At 50.0% G+C, this 16,445-nt stretch overlaps 1 protein-coding gene across 1 annotated transcript in view; it reads left to right on the forward strand.

Annotated features, from left to right (window-relative positions):
- FLT1 (fms related receptor tyrosine kinase 1) overlaps window positions 1-16,445 on the forward strand; it is a 198,930-nt gene that overhangs the window by 166,166 nt on the left and 16,319 nt on the right. Inside the window, exons 19-25 of the mRNA XM_065901622.1 lie at window positions 2,874-2,987; window positions 4,604-4,692; window positions 8,816-8,972; window positions 9,414-9,511; window positions 10,676-10,798; window positions 12,508-12,619; window positions 14,113-14,212. Of these exons, the coding sequence (XP_065757694.1) occupies window positions 2,874-2,987; window positions 4,604-4,692; window positions 8,816-8,972; window positions 9,414-9,511; window positions 10,676-10,798; window positions 12,508-12,619; window positions 14,113-14,212 (793 nt within the window). The remainder of the gene's footprint in view (window positions 1-2,873; window positions 2,988-4,603; window positions 4,693-8,815; window positions 8,973-9,413; window positions 9,512-10,675; window positions 10,799-12,507; window positions 12,620-14,112; window positions 14,213-16,445) is intronic.

The following is a 16,445-nucleotide window of genomic DNA, read 5'->3' on the forward strand; positions in this document are numbered from 1 at the left end:
TCTCCTCCCCCTGCTCCCAGTCCATGGAAAAATTATCTTCCACAAAACCGGCCCCTGGTGCCAAAAAGGTTGAGGACTTCTGCTTTAAAGTGCAGAAAACACTTCTTCATTGTGATGAAATTGTCATGTTACTTCGATGCATTTTAAGGTTCCCAAACCGAAAGAAACAGGACTGAAAGCCCACAGAGCACTTTTCAGCTTTCCAACATCGCTGACACATTGCCAGGGGGTTTTCAGGCACAGGAAACTCTGCGCTCAGCCAAGCAGGTAGCTGGCAAAGAGTCCAGCTGAGAGACCCACTCGCTGGGGGGGACGCAAAGCCTTCACCTTCATGCGGCGCTGACACCATCACTGCAAAAAGCCCCGTGTGGTGATAGTTTCCACTTCAAAAGGCTGTTGAGTGACTGCTCTGATAAAGCTCTGCAAAGAGCCTGAAGGTAGCCAGGAAAAAGGAGTTATGCATCCATGAAACAGGAGGACTTGTTCAAGGGGAGCTACCCAGATGATCACAGGCATTTCTGAGAGAATTTCTGCATTCCAGCACCCCACCCTGGACACCTCCAATCCCAGGGTCTAAAGAGAAAAGGCATCAACATGTCTTCTATGCGAGAAAGCACCAGACTAAGTATTGGGTTATAGAAAAACCCAAACGAACTTTCTGGCCAACCCTATATACTTTAATATAGTAGCTTGAATTGCATGAAATTGTCACTTTTCTTGTTTTTCTCTCTAGAGCTTCTGTAAGGTAGCTTTTATTATCTCAGTTTGCAGATAAAGAACCAGCACCCAGAAAGGTTAAGTAGCCTCTGCAAGGCCACACAACTCAGCCATGCAAAAGTAAGAGTTCGGGTGCAAGGCTCATCCCCCTGACACACACACACCTCAGTGCTACAGAAGGGCTGCCTTCTAGAAATGATCCATCGCTCCAAAATCCTGAAAATGATTCTGGTCTATGTTCTGGAGGTAAGCTGGTATCCAGCCTTGAGATAAGCTGACACTAAATCTGAAAGCATCTTATTCCTTAGCTAGTTTTGTCTCCCTGCTTACAACCACACATAGGGAGACAAAACTAGCTGAGGAATAAGATGCTAGAAAGGGCAGATCGGCTGCCCATGCTTGTCTATTATGGGCCCAAGATAAAAGCCATGGCCCTGCCTATAAATGGAAAAATCTGAGCCAAAGAACCTGGTTTTCCCTCTGTGCCAAAGGGGCATCAAGGTGTGGAAGGATGAATTTAAGGGGGAAATTCTGACTTGAGATCTTCTTTAAAGGCCCAGAGAATCTGTTCTATGTAATACAAAAATAGTGTATAATATCTTAATAAAGGCTTATCATCTTTTTAAGCCAGCAGCCTTAACTGCAAGAGATTGCCAAATCACCCACTATATAACATTACTAAAACACTATTTTCATTCAAGCTTTCTTGTTTAAGTTGGTTGGCCATCTGTTTCTAAGAGACACTGGAAAGGCAGAAGGTCAAACAAAGGCCATGACTCAGAAGCTCTTTCAAAGTGCCCTTGAGCAAAACCTTTAACCTTTCTGGGCCTTAAGCCCATGTCTGAGATGAGAAGAGTAATCATGTTGTTTATTTGTCTAACGAATATTTGTTGAGCATTTACTCTGAGCCAATCCCAACTCCATTGGGAGGCTTCTAGTGTTTATCTGGTTATTATTAAAAAATGACTTGTGCTTATGAAATTCCATTCCAATATCCACAATGTGAAATGCACAGCCTTCCACTCACTTCTAGGACTGTCCTACAGAAACACACATGGGCACAAAAATCACAGGCTGTTTATTAAAGAATATTTGTAATTGCAAAAACAAAACACAACTATAGACCATCTAAATGTCAGGAATGCCATTAATCAATTTAAAAGAATGAGAAAAGTCCACCACATTTAAAAGGGGGGAAAGCAAATTATATACATCAAATTTGCTTTTATATTTTTAAATATGATCCCATTTATGTAAATAAACAAAAAAGACTTTTGATTGGGTACATATATTTATAAATGCATAGAAAACGGTCTGAAACTCCAAGTGATTAACAGTGGTTACTTCTAAAAAGGTAACTGGATTTCTTTTTTTTTTTTTAAATGTAACTGGATTGGGATGACTTTCACTTTTTACTTCATAAACATCATATTGTTGAAATAATTTACAGTAAGCTAATATGACTTATTTTAAACTTCTAAACATAATTTGAAATTTGTTAATGCTTTATAAGTTAACCAATAAGAACAGACAGACAGGACAAAGTTAATTTGGGCTTTAGACTCTGCTAATTCTTAGACTGACGTTGTTTATCTCTGAGAATGAAGCTGAAGTCAGATGCTTATGGACCCTCCTGACTGGAGATAACCTTGAGGACTCCAGGGAGGAAGAGGTTACAGGGAAAACATAACACACAGCAAAGATGTTTACAGAAGGGGCCTCTCTGCCCTTGCAGGCCCCTCTGTGCTTCTCCTTTGTAATTCTCAAAGTGGGCAAAGTGAGAAAAAGATGAGATGTGGGCGCATCCCTGCCTGGAAGTTTCTAACTGGGCCTGGTTCTGACGGAAGGAAGCCTTGGGAGGGCGCTCCCACCAGGTGCCCAACTCCGAGTCAGCCCATGACCCTCTGGGACCCGGTCCACCCAGAGGGATGTCCAGCAGCTGACCCCACACCACTCCAGCCTCACTGTTGCCCAGAGGATGCTGGCTCAAGAAGGTGGAGGAGTGAACACAGGCTGGAGACTGGCCTTTCTGCAGAGCGTGGGGAAGCCGGTGCAATGAGAGCTGAGCGCTGCTCACCTCCGAGGGGAGGAGGGTCGCCCTCAAGGAGAGAGCCCCACTGTCCCATCGCCCTGACTTTCCCTTGCTCCTTACACAGAGGGGGCCACGGCCAGCGAGTACAAGGCTCTGATGACCGAGCTCAAGATCCTGACCCACATAGGCCACCATCTGAATGTTGTCAACCTGCTGGGAGCCTGCACCAAGCAAGGAGGTAGGGGGGGGGGGGGGGGGGGCGCGGGCTACTCTTCTCCGGGTTCACACATCAGGGCAGCTTCTCTGTCCCCCGACCCCTCTTCTCCACCTCCTGGAAGATGGCATGCTGTAGTCCGGAGGAGTCTGTCCCAGGATGGAAGGGGCTCCCATCCTGGAAATGCCTTCCCTGCATGCTTAGCTTAAAGGATCCCAACAGAAGAACTCCCTTTGAGACCCATATGGTTCTGATGAACTAGACCCGGAAGGACACCCATGATGGGAGCCGAGGCAAACTCAGAGAAGGTGGGCATTCCAGAAGCTTCCTCCAAGGGAAGGGATGACTCCAGGCAGGATCCCAGGAGAAGCGGGGTGTGGGGGGGTGGCCATGGCCCTCAGACAGGCCTCACCCACCCGGGCCAAGTGCAGGGACTGGGCTGTGTCATGACCGAGGCTCCCCCAGGGCAGGGCCCGCAGCCAGGAGCCCCTCTGGGGTCACGTCTGCTTTGATCCAGAACCTGAAGCTATTCTTCCCCCCAGGCCTTGAGCCCAGTTGGGCGAGTGGTAAGGAGGCCCGAGGGGCCTGGGGGAAGACTTCAGGGGAACCGGGGACCCGCAGCGCTTCTCTGGGGTTCCCCCCCTTCCCAACCCTCTTGCTTCTTTTGACCAGAAGCTGGCAAACCAGTCGGCCAGCCTGTGGGCTTCATTTGACCAGTTGAAATAGCTGGGGGACAGGGTGGGGAGCAAAAGAAGTATATTTTGTGACGTGGGGTAATGTTATGAAATTCAGATCTCTGCGTTCATAAGGTTGAAAGGCAGTCACTCAAGGGTGTCATCCAAGGCGCTTTCAGGCTACAGAGGCAGACTTGAGTAGAAACATGGCCTGCTGTTGCTGCTCTGTCGCTCAGTCATGTCTGACTCTTTGCGACCCCAGGGACTGTAGCCCGCCAGGCTCCTCTGTCCATGGGATTCTCCAGGCAAGGATACTGGAGTGGGTTGCCATTCCCTTCTCCAGGATTGTGTGGCCTGCTGAGCCTCAAATATTTATCTTCTCTTCTTTTATAAATTGGCTGATCCCCACGTTAGATCTTGAAAGCCCCAAGGCAGTCTCCATGCAGACGCCCCCAGGGGGCTGTGGTGCAGGGGAGTCAGGCCAGACAGGTCCTGGGAGGAGGGGCTGATGTGACAGTGTCCCGAGGCTGGCAGGGGAGGGTGCCTGCCAGTCATAGGCCAAGCCCTGACCTTGCCCCGCCCCCCTCCTCAAAGTTCTCTCTCTTCTACTACTTTGCTTTTTTCTGCTTCTTCACCATACTCCTCCCCCATATCTACTCCTTTTGTATTTGTAAACTCTTTCTCAGGTTTAATTGAAAAAGAAATCTCACCCCTAGGTTGCATCTCCCAGAAAAGTTAAGTCACCGACTCCTTTGCGACCCTATGAACTATATCCCATCAGGCTCCTCTGTCCATGGGATTCTCCAGGCAAGAGTACTGGAGTGGGTAGCCATTCCCTTCTCCAGGGGGTCTTCCCAACTCAGGGATTCCCACAGAACTCGCTATATAAAAACAAGTCGGTTTGAGACCTCCAGGCCTACCGAGGCTGGCCGATGACTGACTGAGCTTGTGTTGCTTTGGTTGCAGGGCCCCTGATGGTGATTGTTGAATATTGCAAATATGGAAATCTCTCCAACTATCTCAAGAGCAAACGGGCTTTGTTCTTTCTCAACAAGGTAAGGAACTTCTGGGTTGGGGATTTTTCAACAAAGAATTGAGTTTCCATTCAGGCTATAGCAGCATAATCATGTCTAGTAGTCATGTACGGATGTGAGAGTTGGATCATAAAGAAGGCTGAGCACCAAAGAACTGACGCTTTCAAACTCTGGTGTTGGAGAAGACTCTTGAGAGTCCCTTAGACTGCAAGGAGATCAAACTAGTCAATCCTAAAGGGAATCAACCCTGAATATTCATTGGAAGGACTGATGTTGAAGCTGAAGCTCCAATACTTTGGCCACCTGATGGGAAGAACTGACTCATTGGAAAAGACCCTGATGCTGGGAAAGATGAAGGCAAGAGGAGAAGCAGGTGACAGAGGATGAGATGGTTGGATGGCATCTCCGACTTGACGGACATGAGTTTAAGCAAACGACGGGAGATGGTGAAGAACAGGGAAGCCTGATGTGCTGCAGTCCACGCAGTTGCAAAGAGCTAGACACAACCAGAGCAACTGAACAACAAAAATAATAGCATAAAACAAGAAAATAAAATTTTCCGTTGCCAACTAAAGAAATGTTGCTAGCTATCCATCTGGCTCTACAGGGACCGAGTCATTAGCCACTGCAGTTGCTGACCTTTGTGCTCAGTCCCTCAGTCGTGTCCGACTCTGCATCTCCATGGATGGTAGCCCACCAGGGTCCTCTGTCCGTGGAATTTTCCAGGCAAGAAAACTGGGGTGGGTTGCCATTTCTTCCTCCAGAGGATCTTTTGCTGACCTTTAAAACACTCTGAAAGGAGTTCAGGTGGAGATTAGAAATAAGGCAATATGTGCCCTGGGAAAACTAGCAGAACAGGCCTTCAGATAGTCACATATTTTCACAGGAGAGATTTTTTAGGAACCTGTATCTTGCTCTCTCTCCTAGTCAGAAAAGCCCTGAAACCATTAACTAAGGTATCTTTTCCCTGGGACTAGCAGCAGCCTTCCACCTGCGTATGTGCTGGATTGCACGCACTGTCTTCACCAGAATCACATGTAAACTGACCTTCCCTACCTCCTCAGAGCTCTCTGCAAGGCTGCTCCCAGACCACAGTCCTCAGAAAGACACTGAATAAACCTGACTCACAGTTTTTAGGCTGTGCTTTTCTTCAGTCAACACCATTAATGACCCAGCTTAAAACACAATCTCTGCTTTTTCTTTTAAAAGAAGTTTTTTTTTTTCCAGAGATTAATGCAACATTGTAAAGCAATGGCACTCCAATAAAGGAGCAAGACAACAAGGAAGCAAAAAAAAAAAAATCTTTCTTTCTGTGCTAATATATCACACTCTTTTTGTGGCAAGCACAGAGACTATATGATCCCACTGTATGCAGTGATAGAGATTAAGTTTACTAGCCATCTATCTAAATATCAAGTCATCTTGATAAATTTCTCTCTCCCCATCTCTCTCTCTCTCCCTCCCCCTCTTCTCCATACAGACTCAGACATGCACAAATCACTTAGTCACTCGTATCAAGATGATGGCAAGGCAGATTCTTTACTCTCTGAGCCACCAAGGAGGCCCAAACCTAGATGGCATATTAAAAGGCAAAGGCATCACTTTGCTGACAAAGGTCCGTCTAGTCAAAGCTATGGTTTTTCCAGTAGTCATGTACAGATGTGAGAGTTGGACCATAAAGAGGGCTGAGCACTGAAGAATTGATGCTTTCGAACTGTGGTGCTGGAGAAGACTCTTGAGAATCAATCCCTTGGACTGCAAGGAGATCCAACCAGTTAGTCCTATAGGAAATCCACCCTATTCATTGGAAGGACTGATGCTGAAACTGAAGTTCCAATACTTTGCTCATGGGAAGAACTGACTCATTGGAAAAGACCCTGATGCTGGGAAAGATTGAGGGCAGGAGGAGAAGGGGGTGACAGAGGATGAGATGGTTGGATGGCATCACCGACTCAATGGACATGCGTTTGAGCAAACTCTGGGAGACTGAAGGACAGGGAAGCCTGGCGTGCTGCAGTCCACAGAGTTGCAAAGAGTTGGACACAACTTAGCGACTGAAAAATAACATGATGAGAATCTTAAAGCTGAAAGGGATCTTTGTGATCAGCTAGGCCACACTCACATCACAGACGTGCCTAGAAAGTCCAGTGATTGCCTTAAGGACATGAACTTGGCAAAAGATAAAGTCAAGGAGAAAGAACCCAGCTCTTCTAATGTCCCTTCAATATTTTTTCCATGCACTGTCCTGGGTAAGAAGAGGGAAGAAAAAAAAAAAACATAAAAAGTGGAGAATGGTGCCCTGGACTGAGAGTAGTACAACTTCTTTTCAGTCCTGAAATCCTGGGCTGGCTTCAGGAAGAACTAAGCCAGCAGGAATACCCCAGGGACCTGGGCAGGATGGAACGTTTGATTTCGTACGTCCTTTGTTTGAAGAGCCTGCTTCCTTCTCGGGCTATATTTAATGATTCACCTCCCTGTTGGTGGAGTTCAGTGTTTTCGTGGAAAACACACAGCTGTATTTCATATTTGGAACCTAAAGACATATAAAGAGAAGGTGAAGGAAAAACCGAAAGGCTGAATCGAAATGGGATATTTCATTTTCCAAATAAATTCACTAGGATCTCTAAATATTATTTGTAATGAATCCAAAGGATTCTGTCAGAGTCCCAAAAGTTCAGTAAATCAACCTTTATTTACCAGAAACAGTTACCAATACGCAGAGCTAAATGTCCCATTAACCGGGAGTAGGGGAAGCGGGGATGGGGTGCGGGAGTCTGAGTTATGGTCCCTGGAGCTTCGCCAAAGAGTCCAGAACTTTTCACCCCAGCACTTTCCCCTGCCCACTTCTGTCCTGGAAAGGGTCTCGTGGGAAATAAAATTTCAGTCCCCAACTGAGCAGAATCAAATCTGACTGCCTCTGGACATAACCAGAGTTAACATTCTTTACCTGCTGTCAGGTGGGTCCCCTGGATGGCAGCGGGGGTTCACTCTGAGGACTAACTCTGCTTCTGCAGCAGGCACAAGAGGGTTTCTTTCCAGGGGGCAGGAGCCTAGAGACCCTCCACGCTTCCACAGTTTCGGGGACTGAAGCTGTCTTGTCTGTCCTCTGCTTGCTCCCACTACGCCCTCTAGTGGAGGGACCACTTCCACGTACTGATGCTTCCAGGAAAAACCAAGGAAGGATGGGGTGCAGGTGGTTCGGGGGACACCTCTGAACCCCAGTCCCCCCTGAGCCAGATACACGGTAGACTCACAAAGCCACTGAGAGTGCTGTTTCTAGAGTCACAGCAATTAGATGAATTATTCAAGATGATACCCATCTTTTCTGGTTCCACCTCAAAACCAACAACTCCTGTGAGTCCAAACATAAGATGATAGAGCTTTTCAGGTGTGGAAAAGGAAATCCATAAAAGCAAGGTGGTTCGCTGCTCAAGATCACACATTTAATGAAAGAGTTGGATACACACCAGGGCTCAGATGCCCAGTTCAGAATGAAAGGCATTTTCTGCCTTTGTTAGGATCAGGCTACATCTTTGAATGGAGAGGAGAAAAAGAAATGTTCATGTTCCCTCCTTCTCCAAGGAAACCACATTGGTAACTGCAGCCTCCTCTTATTTTTCCCCCTGGGGATTATAAAGCGTGGTCCCAGGTTGACTGGAGACCCTTTTCCATCATTCCATATCGTCTTTCCCAAGATGGCGCACGGGATGGAAAAGTGCTGATGGGCATGGAATAGAGTTGGCCAGACCTGGGTTCACGCTTTGCCATCTCCCAGCCGCATGTGACTTTGATTATTTGACTTCTCTGAATGTATTCCTTCATGTATTGTAAGAGGTACTTTGTGAAACTGTTGGAAAGGTTAAAAGAGAAAGCGTACCTAAGATCCTCAGTGTGCTGGCTCAGAGAGTAAGTGCTCAGGAAACAGCAGCTGCTGTGAATATTCCTTCATCCCACCAGAGATGCTACCCAGAAGCCCAGTCAAGAGTGGAAGACTTCCCACCCCCAGCGGGGCAGCCAGGTTATAGTTCACTAGCCCTCCTGTCAGAGGACATCCTCCCAACACAGGCAATTGCTGGCCCGAGGGCCCGGTCTCCCTGCTGCTGTTCTGTCCCTTTCATCAGTGTCTTCTTTGGTTTCTTAAAAGGATGCAGCCTTACACGTGGAGCCTAAGAAAGAGAAAATGGAGCCGGACCTGGAGCAGGGCGAGAAACAGAGGCTAGACAGCGTTACCAGCAGCGAGAGCTTCGCGAGCTCCGGGTTTCAGGAAGATAAAAGTCTCAGTGATGTTGAGGAAGAGGAGGGTAGGTATTAATTCCTTCCTGTCCTCCAGTCTGAGATATTTTTACAACACACTGTGCATCTCTGAAATTTTTTTCTTATTTATCACCCTAATAAACATCCGTGAGAGACTCGAAGGCTAATGTCCTGGGGAGATAAGATTTGAATTTAGATTATTTCCAGAGTTACTAATTTTGACAAGGAACTGTACCATTGTCTTCCCCCCAGGCCTTTCTGTCTTAATGGATCATCCCCCCTGCCCCTGTCCCCACCCCTGACACTTGGGCAAACCGGGCTAGAGGCCTGGAAAAATGTTGGATATTCATTTGGAGACTGAAATGGCTCTCAAAGATGAACTCTGTTTGTTGGTTTGTTTTATATTTTGCTAACGCTGTTCCAATAAACTGGGATTTGGTGGCCTGACAAGAGCCTTTACAAACAGCTTCGGTTTTAATACTTTCCAGATTTTGACGACTTCTACAAGCAGCCCATCACTATGGAAGATCTGATTTCTTACAGTTTTCAAGTGGCCAGAGGCATGGAGTTTTTGTCTTCCAGAAAGGTCAGCTCTCACTCTTCATTGTTTTGCTTCTTTGCTGGGCCTGGGTGTGTGGATACACACACAGGCAAACACAAACCTTCGCTATAAGTTCATTTTTCCTCATATTTGCTAGTATGTAGGTCCTTAAACGGGCTTCCCTGGTGGCTCACTGGTAAATAATTCGCCTACCACTCAAGAAGATGTGGGTTTGATTCCTGGGCTGGAAGATTCCCTTGAGGAAGAAATGGCAAGCCACTCCAGCATCCTTGCCTGGAAAATCCCAGACAGAGGAGCCTGGCAGGCTACAGTCCATAGGGTCACAAAGAGTGAGATACAAGTTAGTAACTAAACAACAATGGGTCCTTAAATGTAGAGTGAACTTCACAACACACGCCTTAATCTGTTCTGATGTGAGTGAGGAGGTTTGAGAAATGACACTTGGGTACCAATGAAAGTGTTAGTCGCTAAGTCATGTCCGACTCTTTGTGACCTCTATGGACTGTAACCCACCAGACTCCTCTGTCCATGGGATTCTCCGGGCAAGAATACTAGAGTGGCTTGCCATGCCCTTCTCCAGGGATCTTCCTGACCCAGGGATCAAACCCAGGACTCCTGCATGGCAGGCGGATTCTTTACTGTCTGAGCAACCAGGGAAGCCTTGTGGGTAGGGTACCAGTGGGTAGAACTTAATTCTAGGGGAAGAGCTCGCTGGGTTTCAGAATAGATGACCCCAGCACCCACACTCCATGTTTTCCCCTGGCATGCCTCCAGAACTGGTCAGAATCTCAGAGTACATGGCTCCACATCTGTTAACTCATCCCAGGGGAGTCCTCCTAGGAAGCTCCAGCTGGGTGGTGATCTGGTCTCAGCAGCTCAGGATAAAAGGCTGTGGGGAAGTCGTGCTCCCTGGGAGAATGGACGGCCAGCACTGTTTACCTGATGCCATCCTGCAGCACCAGGGCAGAGAGGATTCCAGGCGCTTCTTGACTTGGGGGCCTCCAGGGGGTCTGAATTTTAGAGAGAAGTGCTTTGTGTTTGGGGCAACCCCATGTGCACGGAGAGCTGGTCCCTTTGTGTAAAGGAAGCATGTGACATGAGTCCCTGCGTTAAGAACAGCGAGAAGGAGCAGTAAATTCCTGGATGAGATTAAGACATGCATCGATGATGCCACTGTTTTTACTCTAGTGCATTCATCGGGACCTGGCCGCACGAAATATACTTTTGTCTGAGAACAACGTGGTGAAGATTTGCGACTTTGGGCTTGCCCGGGATATTTATAAGAACCCCGACTATGTGAGAAAAGGAGATGTAAGTCCAAAGTTTGATGTTTGTTTGACTCATTGGGGCCCTATCATTTCTAAACCATAGACCAAAGTCCTTGGTAAATATTTATACTTCCTCGGCAGGGCTTCCCAAACCACAGCCTGTGCAGACAGGCTGGCCCCATGGCCTCTGGACCCGAGGGTCCTCGCACGGGGCCCAGTAAGGCCCTGCACTCCTCCTCCGGTCCTTCCCCTGGTCCCAGCCCAGCTCCTGTTCTTTGGACGCTTGACCGCTGGTCAGTAGACCTGCCGAGCCCACATCAGCCCCTCCTCTGCCCACCCTGGGGGGAGTTCCCCAGGCAGCTGGGAGAACAGCTTGGACTCTTCCCCTCAGATAAAGCCGGGTGATGGATTCGGCAGGTGTACACGTCTCAGGAAAGGGTGGGGGCGGCCGTCCGCATGACCTCGCTGGGGAGGAAATCACGTCCCCTTCGGGTCCGCCCTCCTGCCCAGCATCTCTGCTGGCCCACGCTGGCCTCTCCTCCCTCCCGTCTCTGGCGATAAGTGTTATTTCCACTTTCAGAGCTGACCTCCCGTGTCCTCTCCCCTCTGGCCTTTACCCTGAAGGCTTCATTACGTCTGGGTCTGGGCCCAGACGACTACTCTCTGCTCCTGGCTCTCAGAGTGAGCACACAAGTCATCCAGAGAGCTTGTTAAACTGATTCCAAAGTCTTGAGTGGGGCCTGAGAACGTGCCTCTCTCTAACAACTCTTCAGGTGCAGGGGACTCAGCCAGTCCCAGGATTCTACTTTGAGAACCACTGCTCCCCTGTTTTCTTTTTCTTTGACCTCACTTTGAGGCATGCAGGATCTTAGTTCCCCGACCAGGGGAATGCGCATCCCCTGCGTCAGAAACCTGGAGTCTTAACCACTGGACCGCACTCGGGGAGTCCCCCCCAGTTTCTTTATAAGGAAAACAACAACAAGCTTTCCTCGACAGCCCTGACTTACAGAGATGGCAACGACCTGGGTGTCTGTCTGTGCTCTTTGCTGTGCATCATTCAGCCTCTCCCCAGCCCTCCCTGCTCTATTCTTCTCTGCCCCCCACTCATCCCAGGCTCCGTGTCAATCTCCATCCCTATGAAGCCACAGGGCCGAACCCACCGGGACTCCCACTTCAAAACCGGTCACACGGGGCCCTAAACACTGTATATCACCTTCCTTCTTTTCCGTGCCTTTGCCCACACCTCCCAGTCAATGACTCTTAAAATCCTGTATTTTATATTGGAATGCCTTTCAAAAATTCTCCTTGTTAAGAAAAATTCCTGGAAATGATCGATTTTCCAGATGCCTTCTCTCGGGTTGGTCAAAAGTTTGTTTGGATTTTTTCATTAGATGTGACAGAAAAACCCAAGGAACATTTTGGCCAACCCCGTAATTCGCAGGGCTCTTTCCCAGGTCCGCGTGGCGTGCAGGCTGTTTTGGGAAGGAGGCTTTCTTACAGAGTCAGAGTCGGGTGCTGTGGGCACAGAGGAAGGGCTTGCTAAACAGTTACTGCCAATCACAGGGATGACTACAGCGCTCTTTCAGGGCCACACTGCAGGCTGACGGGCACTCTCCATCCTAGGAAACCGTGGCTGCTCTGGGAAATGATTTAAGGCCAAGCATTATCTGGGAGGTGACCCCCGGGCGCTCGGGTTGAATGTGCTTTGTTTGCATGCCCTCCTGCTCAAGGCCTCCCTTCACCCTTTTCCAGACGCGACTTCCTCTGAAGTGGATGGCTCCCGAGTCCATCTTTGACAAGATCTACAGCACCAAGAGTGACGTGTGGTCTTACGGAGTGCTGCTGTGGGAGATCTTCTCCTTAGGTGGGTCTGGGGGCAGGAGGAGAGGAGACAGCTGCCCAGAGCTGAGCGTCTGCTTCCTCTGGGGAGCCATCTGGGCTGTGGCAGCTGCTAAAACCCACGTGAGGGCTCAGAGCGGTGTGCCCATATGTGCAAATAAAAACATGCAGGGGGCTACAAGAGAGATCCAACCAGAATACAATCTTCAGTCCCACATACCTCCAACCAGTCTGGTTATCCCTTCCCTGTCTTCCTAATTCCCTTCCCTTGTCCTAATTCCTCAAACACCCAGACTCTTTAATACCCACGCCTCTCCTCTCCTTGCGTCCTTCCACCCAACACCCGGCAGAATTTCCCAGGAAAGCCCCAACAAGCTCAGCTCACCCCTGCCTCTGTTCAGCGTGGCTGGTCCCAGACGCCAGTTCACACAGGATGAACGGCAGAAATGCTGGTTGTGTGGGGGTGCGCTCAGCTTCCAGCAGCACGCACTGCGGTGGCTGCAAACCTGGTCCCAGGCCCGGCGCTCCCAGATGCGTCCGGTGCCCACATCTGGCTGCAGACATGCACCTGATGTCCCGAGGCCTCCCTTGAATAGCCGGGTCTAGCCAAGAGTCTTTTAGACTTTGCCAGAAACTTGCCTCTCAGAGCAAATAAAAGTCACCCAGTAACATCCCTGGCTTCCTGTAATGTGGGAAAACCATTCCCCTGCTTTCGATGACAGGCACCTGTTGCCTGCAGTCTTTGAAAGCAGCTTGGCGGCCACAGTGGCCCCGCAGGGACACAATGCCAGCCCCGCACGCACCCAGCTGCTTCCTCCCAGCTGCGGTCACGCCAAGGTGCAGACAGACAAACACTGAGAGAGACCAGCTTCCAGGTCTGCGATGGGGCCGATACAGAGGCCCGCTCACCCCTAGGCACAAACCCCTCCAAGAGAGGCTGTTCCCTGCAATCCTACCCAGAGAATTTGGCCAAAGGCAAAGTCGCAGCTCTTCTGGCCCTCCAGGCCTGTGGGTGGCCCCACCAGCCCACCCAGTCCCAGCTCCCAGCCCCGCTCCCCCATACCCATCACAGCAACTGCCCCACCACCCCAATGCTGTATGAGGTTTACAAGAAAGCAGGGAGTTAAAATCATTCTCGATGAGGTGTGAATGAGCCTCTAGGAACCTCCTTAAACAGGCCACTGGCTTTTGGAAAAGCAGCTCATTCATCTAGCGAATGAGTCTCTAAAGGATGGGATTTGTCTAGAGTTCCTTCTCCGGGTGGGGGGACCCCTCAGACACCAGCCTTTCTCCTGACCAGACAGACAGGAGCAGCCCTGGGAACCAGGCAGGGGGCATCAGCCGCCCAGCACCGCGGGGCTGACCCAGCTGGTCTGTGGCCATGCTGTGTGCCAAGGTCCCTTCCCGTCCCTGGGAATTTTCCGCCAGCCATCACTTTGGAGGAGGAGACAGACACCGAACTGGCCTGCACGTGCCCGAGGTCATAACACGCCCTGTGCTCTCTCGTCCCTGATGCAGGCGGGTCCCCCTACCCGGGGGTGCAGATGGACGAGGACTTCTGCAGCCGCCTGAAGGATGGCATGAGGATGCGGGCGCCCGAGTACGCCACGCCTGAAATGTGAGTCCCCACCCTGCCGCCTCCACTCCCACCCTTACCCCCCTCCCCCACGGTTCCCCCCACACCAGGGCTCCTCAGGATGGGGACGCGCTGTTGAGTTTCAGAATCCCCTGTCCTGGGAGATTCAGGTGAACCCTTATCTCCAGGGACGCCCCTGAGTACCCCCGTGGGGACCCAGCATCTTCCAGAAGTGGGGCTTCGGGTCCTGGACCCGTGCCTACCCAGGGTCCTCCCTCCACCCCGACACAACGTCCAGGTGTGAGCCTGGGGAACTCCGAATAGACACCCAGGAGCTGGGGGCCAGACCTTGGGGGTGGCTCAGACTGGGAACCAGTGGGCTTGGCAGGCAGCCGGGGTGGAGTCACCCCGGCAGGGAGGCAGCGCTGACCCCCATCCACAGCAGGGATCTGTGGAATGCAGATCCCTGGAATCTGGGGAGATGGAATGCAGGGGAGATGGGGGGGAAAGAGGCCTCCTGTTAGGACCTGGCTGGGACCTGTGAACCCCGGGCCTTCCTGACAGCTCTCCCGGGTGGACAAGTGCTCACTCGCCCTGCAGACACTTTTTCCTGAAGCTCTGGGCCTGTTTTGCACTCTGAGGCCTGGACAGGAATGTGATGACCCCAGCAGTTTTGTGTCCAGCTGCCATCAAGGACTCAGGGGAGCCCCCACCCCACATCCCCCCGCCCCCCAGTAGCACCGCCTTTCCTGCAGGGCCCTCCCGTCCCACCCACACAGCGGGGGCCTGCTGGGAGCCCTGTGATGGCCTTCGGGAGGAGCTGGAGGGAACGAAGGAAGTGGGGCTTGGCCAGAGTGCAAGGCCACGTCTCTTTCCTTCACGGTCCAGAGACGAGCTAGGTCAGACCCGGGACGAGGCGGCCCGGGGACTCGGGCCACGAGGGCAGGACTGGGAGCAGCCCGCGCACAGAGGGAGAAGGGACCTGGACTCGTCAGGTGCATGTGGTGTTTTGGCCAGGAAAGCACAAGGCCCTTCCGAGAGCTGGGGAGACGGCCCGGTGAACCCCAGGCCTGGCTGGGCTGCAGAGAGAGAAAGGCAGGAGGCTCTGAAGTGCTAGCTTCTTTTCACCAGGGGTTCTGGTTTAAAATGAGATGACTCTGCACTTTGTGGTTTAAGTGTTTCCCCTGCTATAATCTCACTGGAAGACCCCAGACCGTATCGGGGGCAGGCGGGTGGGAATCACCATCTGAATGGAATGAGCGATGGAGCTAGCCTCTGAGAAGTGTTGTGACTAGTTAGCTAGGTACAGAGGAGACAGACGGAAAGGTGGTCCTCCGGACTCTCTAGACCACAGGACCGTCAAGTTAGAAATATACCCCATGTTCCTTAGAAGAAATGTCTCTGACATGTTCACTCATGCTTTGAATTAAATATTTCTGTCCACTTTCCATATAATCTGAAAGTCACAAGAGCAAGTTCCTAGTGACTAACAGTAATAATTGTTGGTGTTCAGTTGCTAAGTCATATCTGATTCTTTGCAACCCCATGGACTATAGCATGCCAGGCTTCCCTGTCCTTCACCATCTCCCAGAGCTTGCTCAAACTCATGTCCATTAAGTTGGTGATGCCATCCAACCATCTCATCCTGCCGCCCCCCCCTTCTCCTTTCACCTTCAACAGTAATAATAATTGCAGTCATTAAGTGTTTATTATTTATTAGTTGTTTAGTGCTTATGAAGAGTCAGGCACTATCTTAAACACTTTAAAATATACCCATTTACCTCATTCTCATAACAACCTATGCAGTGGGTGCTATTATTATCCCCATTGTACAGATGAGAAAACCAAAGCATAGAACACCAAAGTGATTTGCCACTTTGCTAATTAGTTAAGCAGACCAAGTCTGAGTGCAGAGCCCCCAGTACCACACTACACACCTGCAGGGTGTGTTTCCAGTTCTTATACTGGTTCTGGTCCAAAACAACTCACATCAACTTTGGGCCCCAAGTGGCCTTGGACTTTATGAAACCTTCAAATCTTTATATACGAAGAGCACTTGTAACCCAGCCTAGGGCTAGAGAGAAGGGTGGTTCCTCAATTTTAGGGAGTTTCCTATAGAAATTATAAAAAGCAGCAGCTTTGGGAAATGTTTGTTAAGGACAGAATTCCAGAATGAACACAAGGATATGTGTGGCTGAGTTCCTTCACTGTTCACCTGAACAACCACAACGTTGTTAACTGGCTATGCATGCTGCTGTTTCAGTTGTGTGGGGCT

This window comes from Muntiacus reevesi, chromosome 11, assembly GCF_963930625.1.
Source record: "Muntiacus reevesi chromosome 11, mMunRee1.1, whole genome shotgun sequence".
NCBI lineage: Eukaryota > Metazoa > Chordata > Mammalia > Artiodactyla > Cervidae > Muntiacus > Muntiacus reevesi.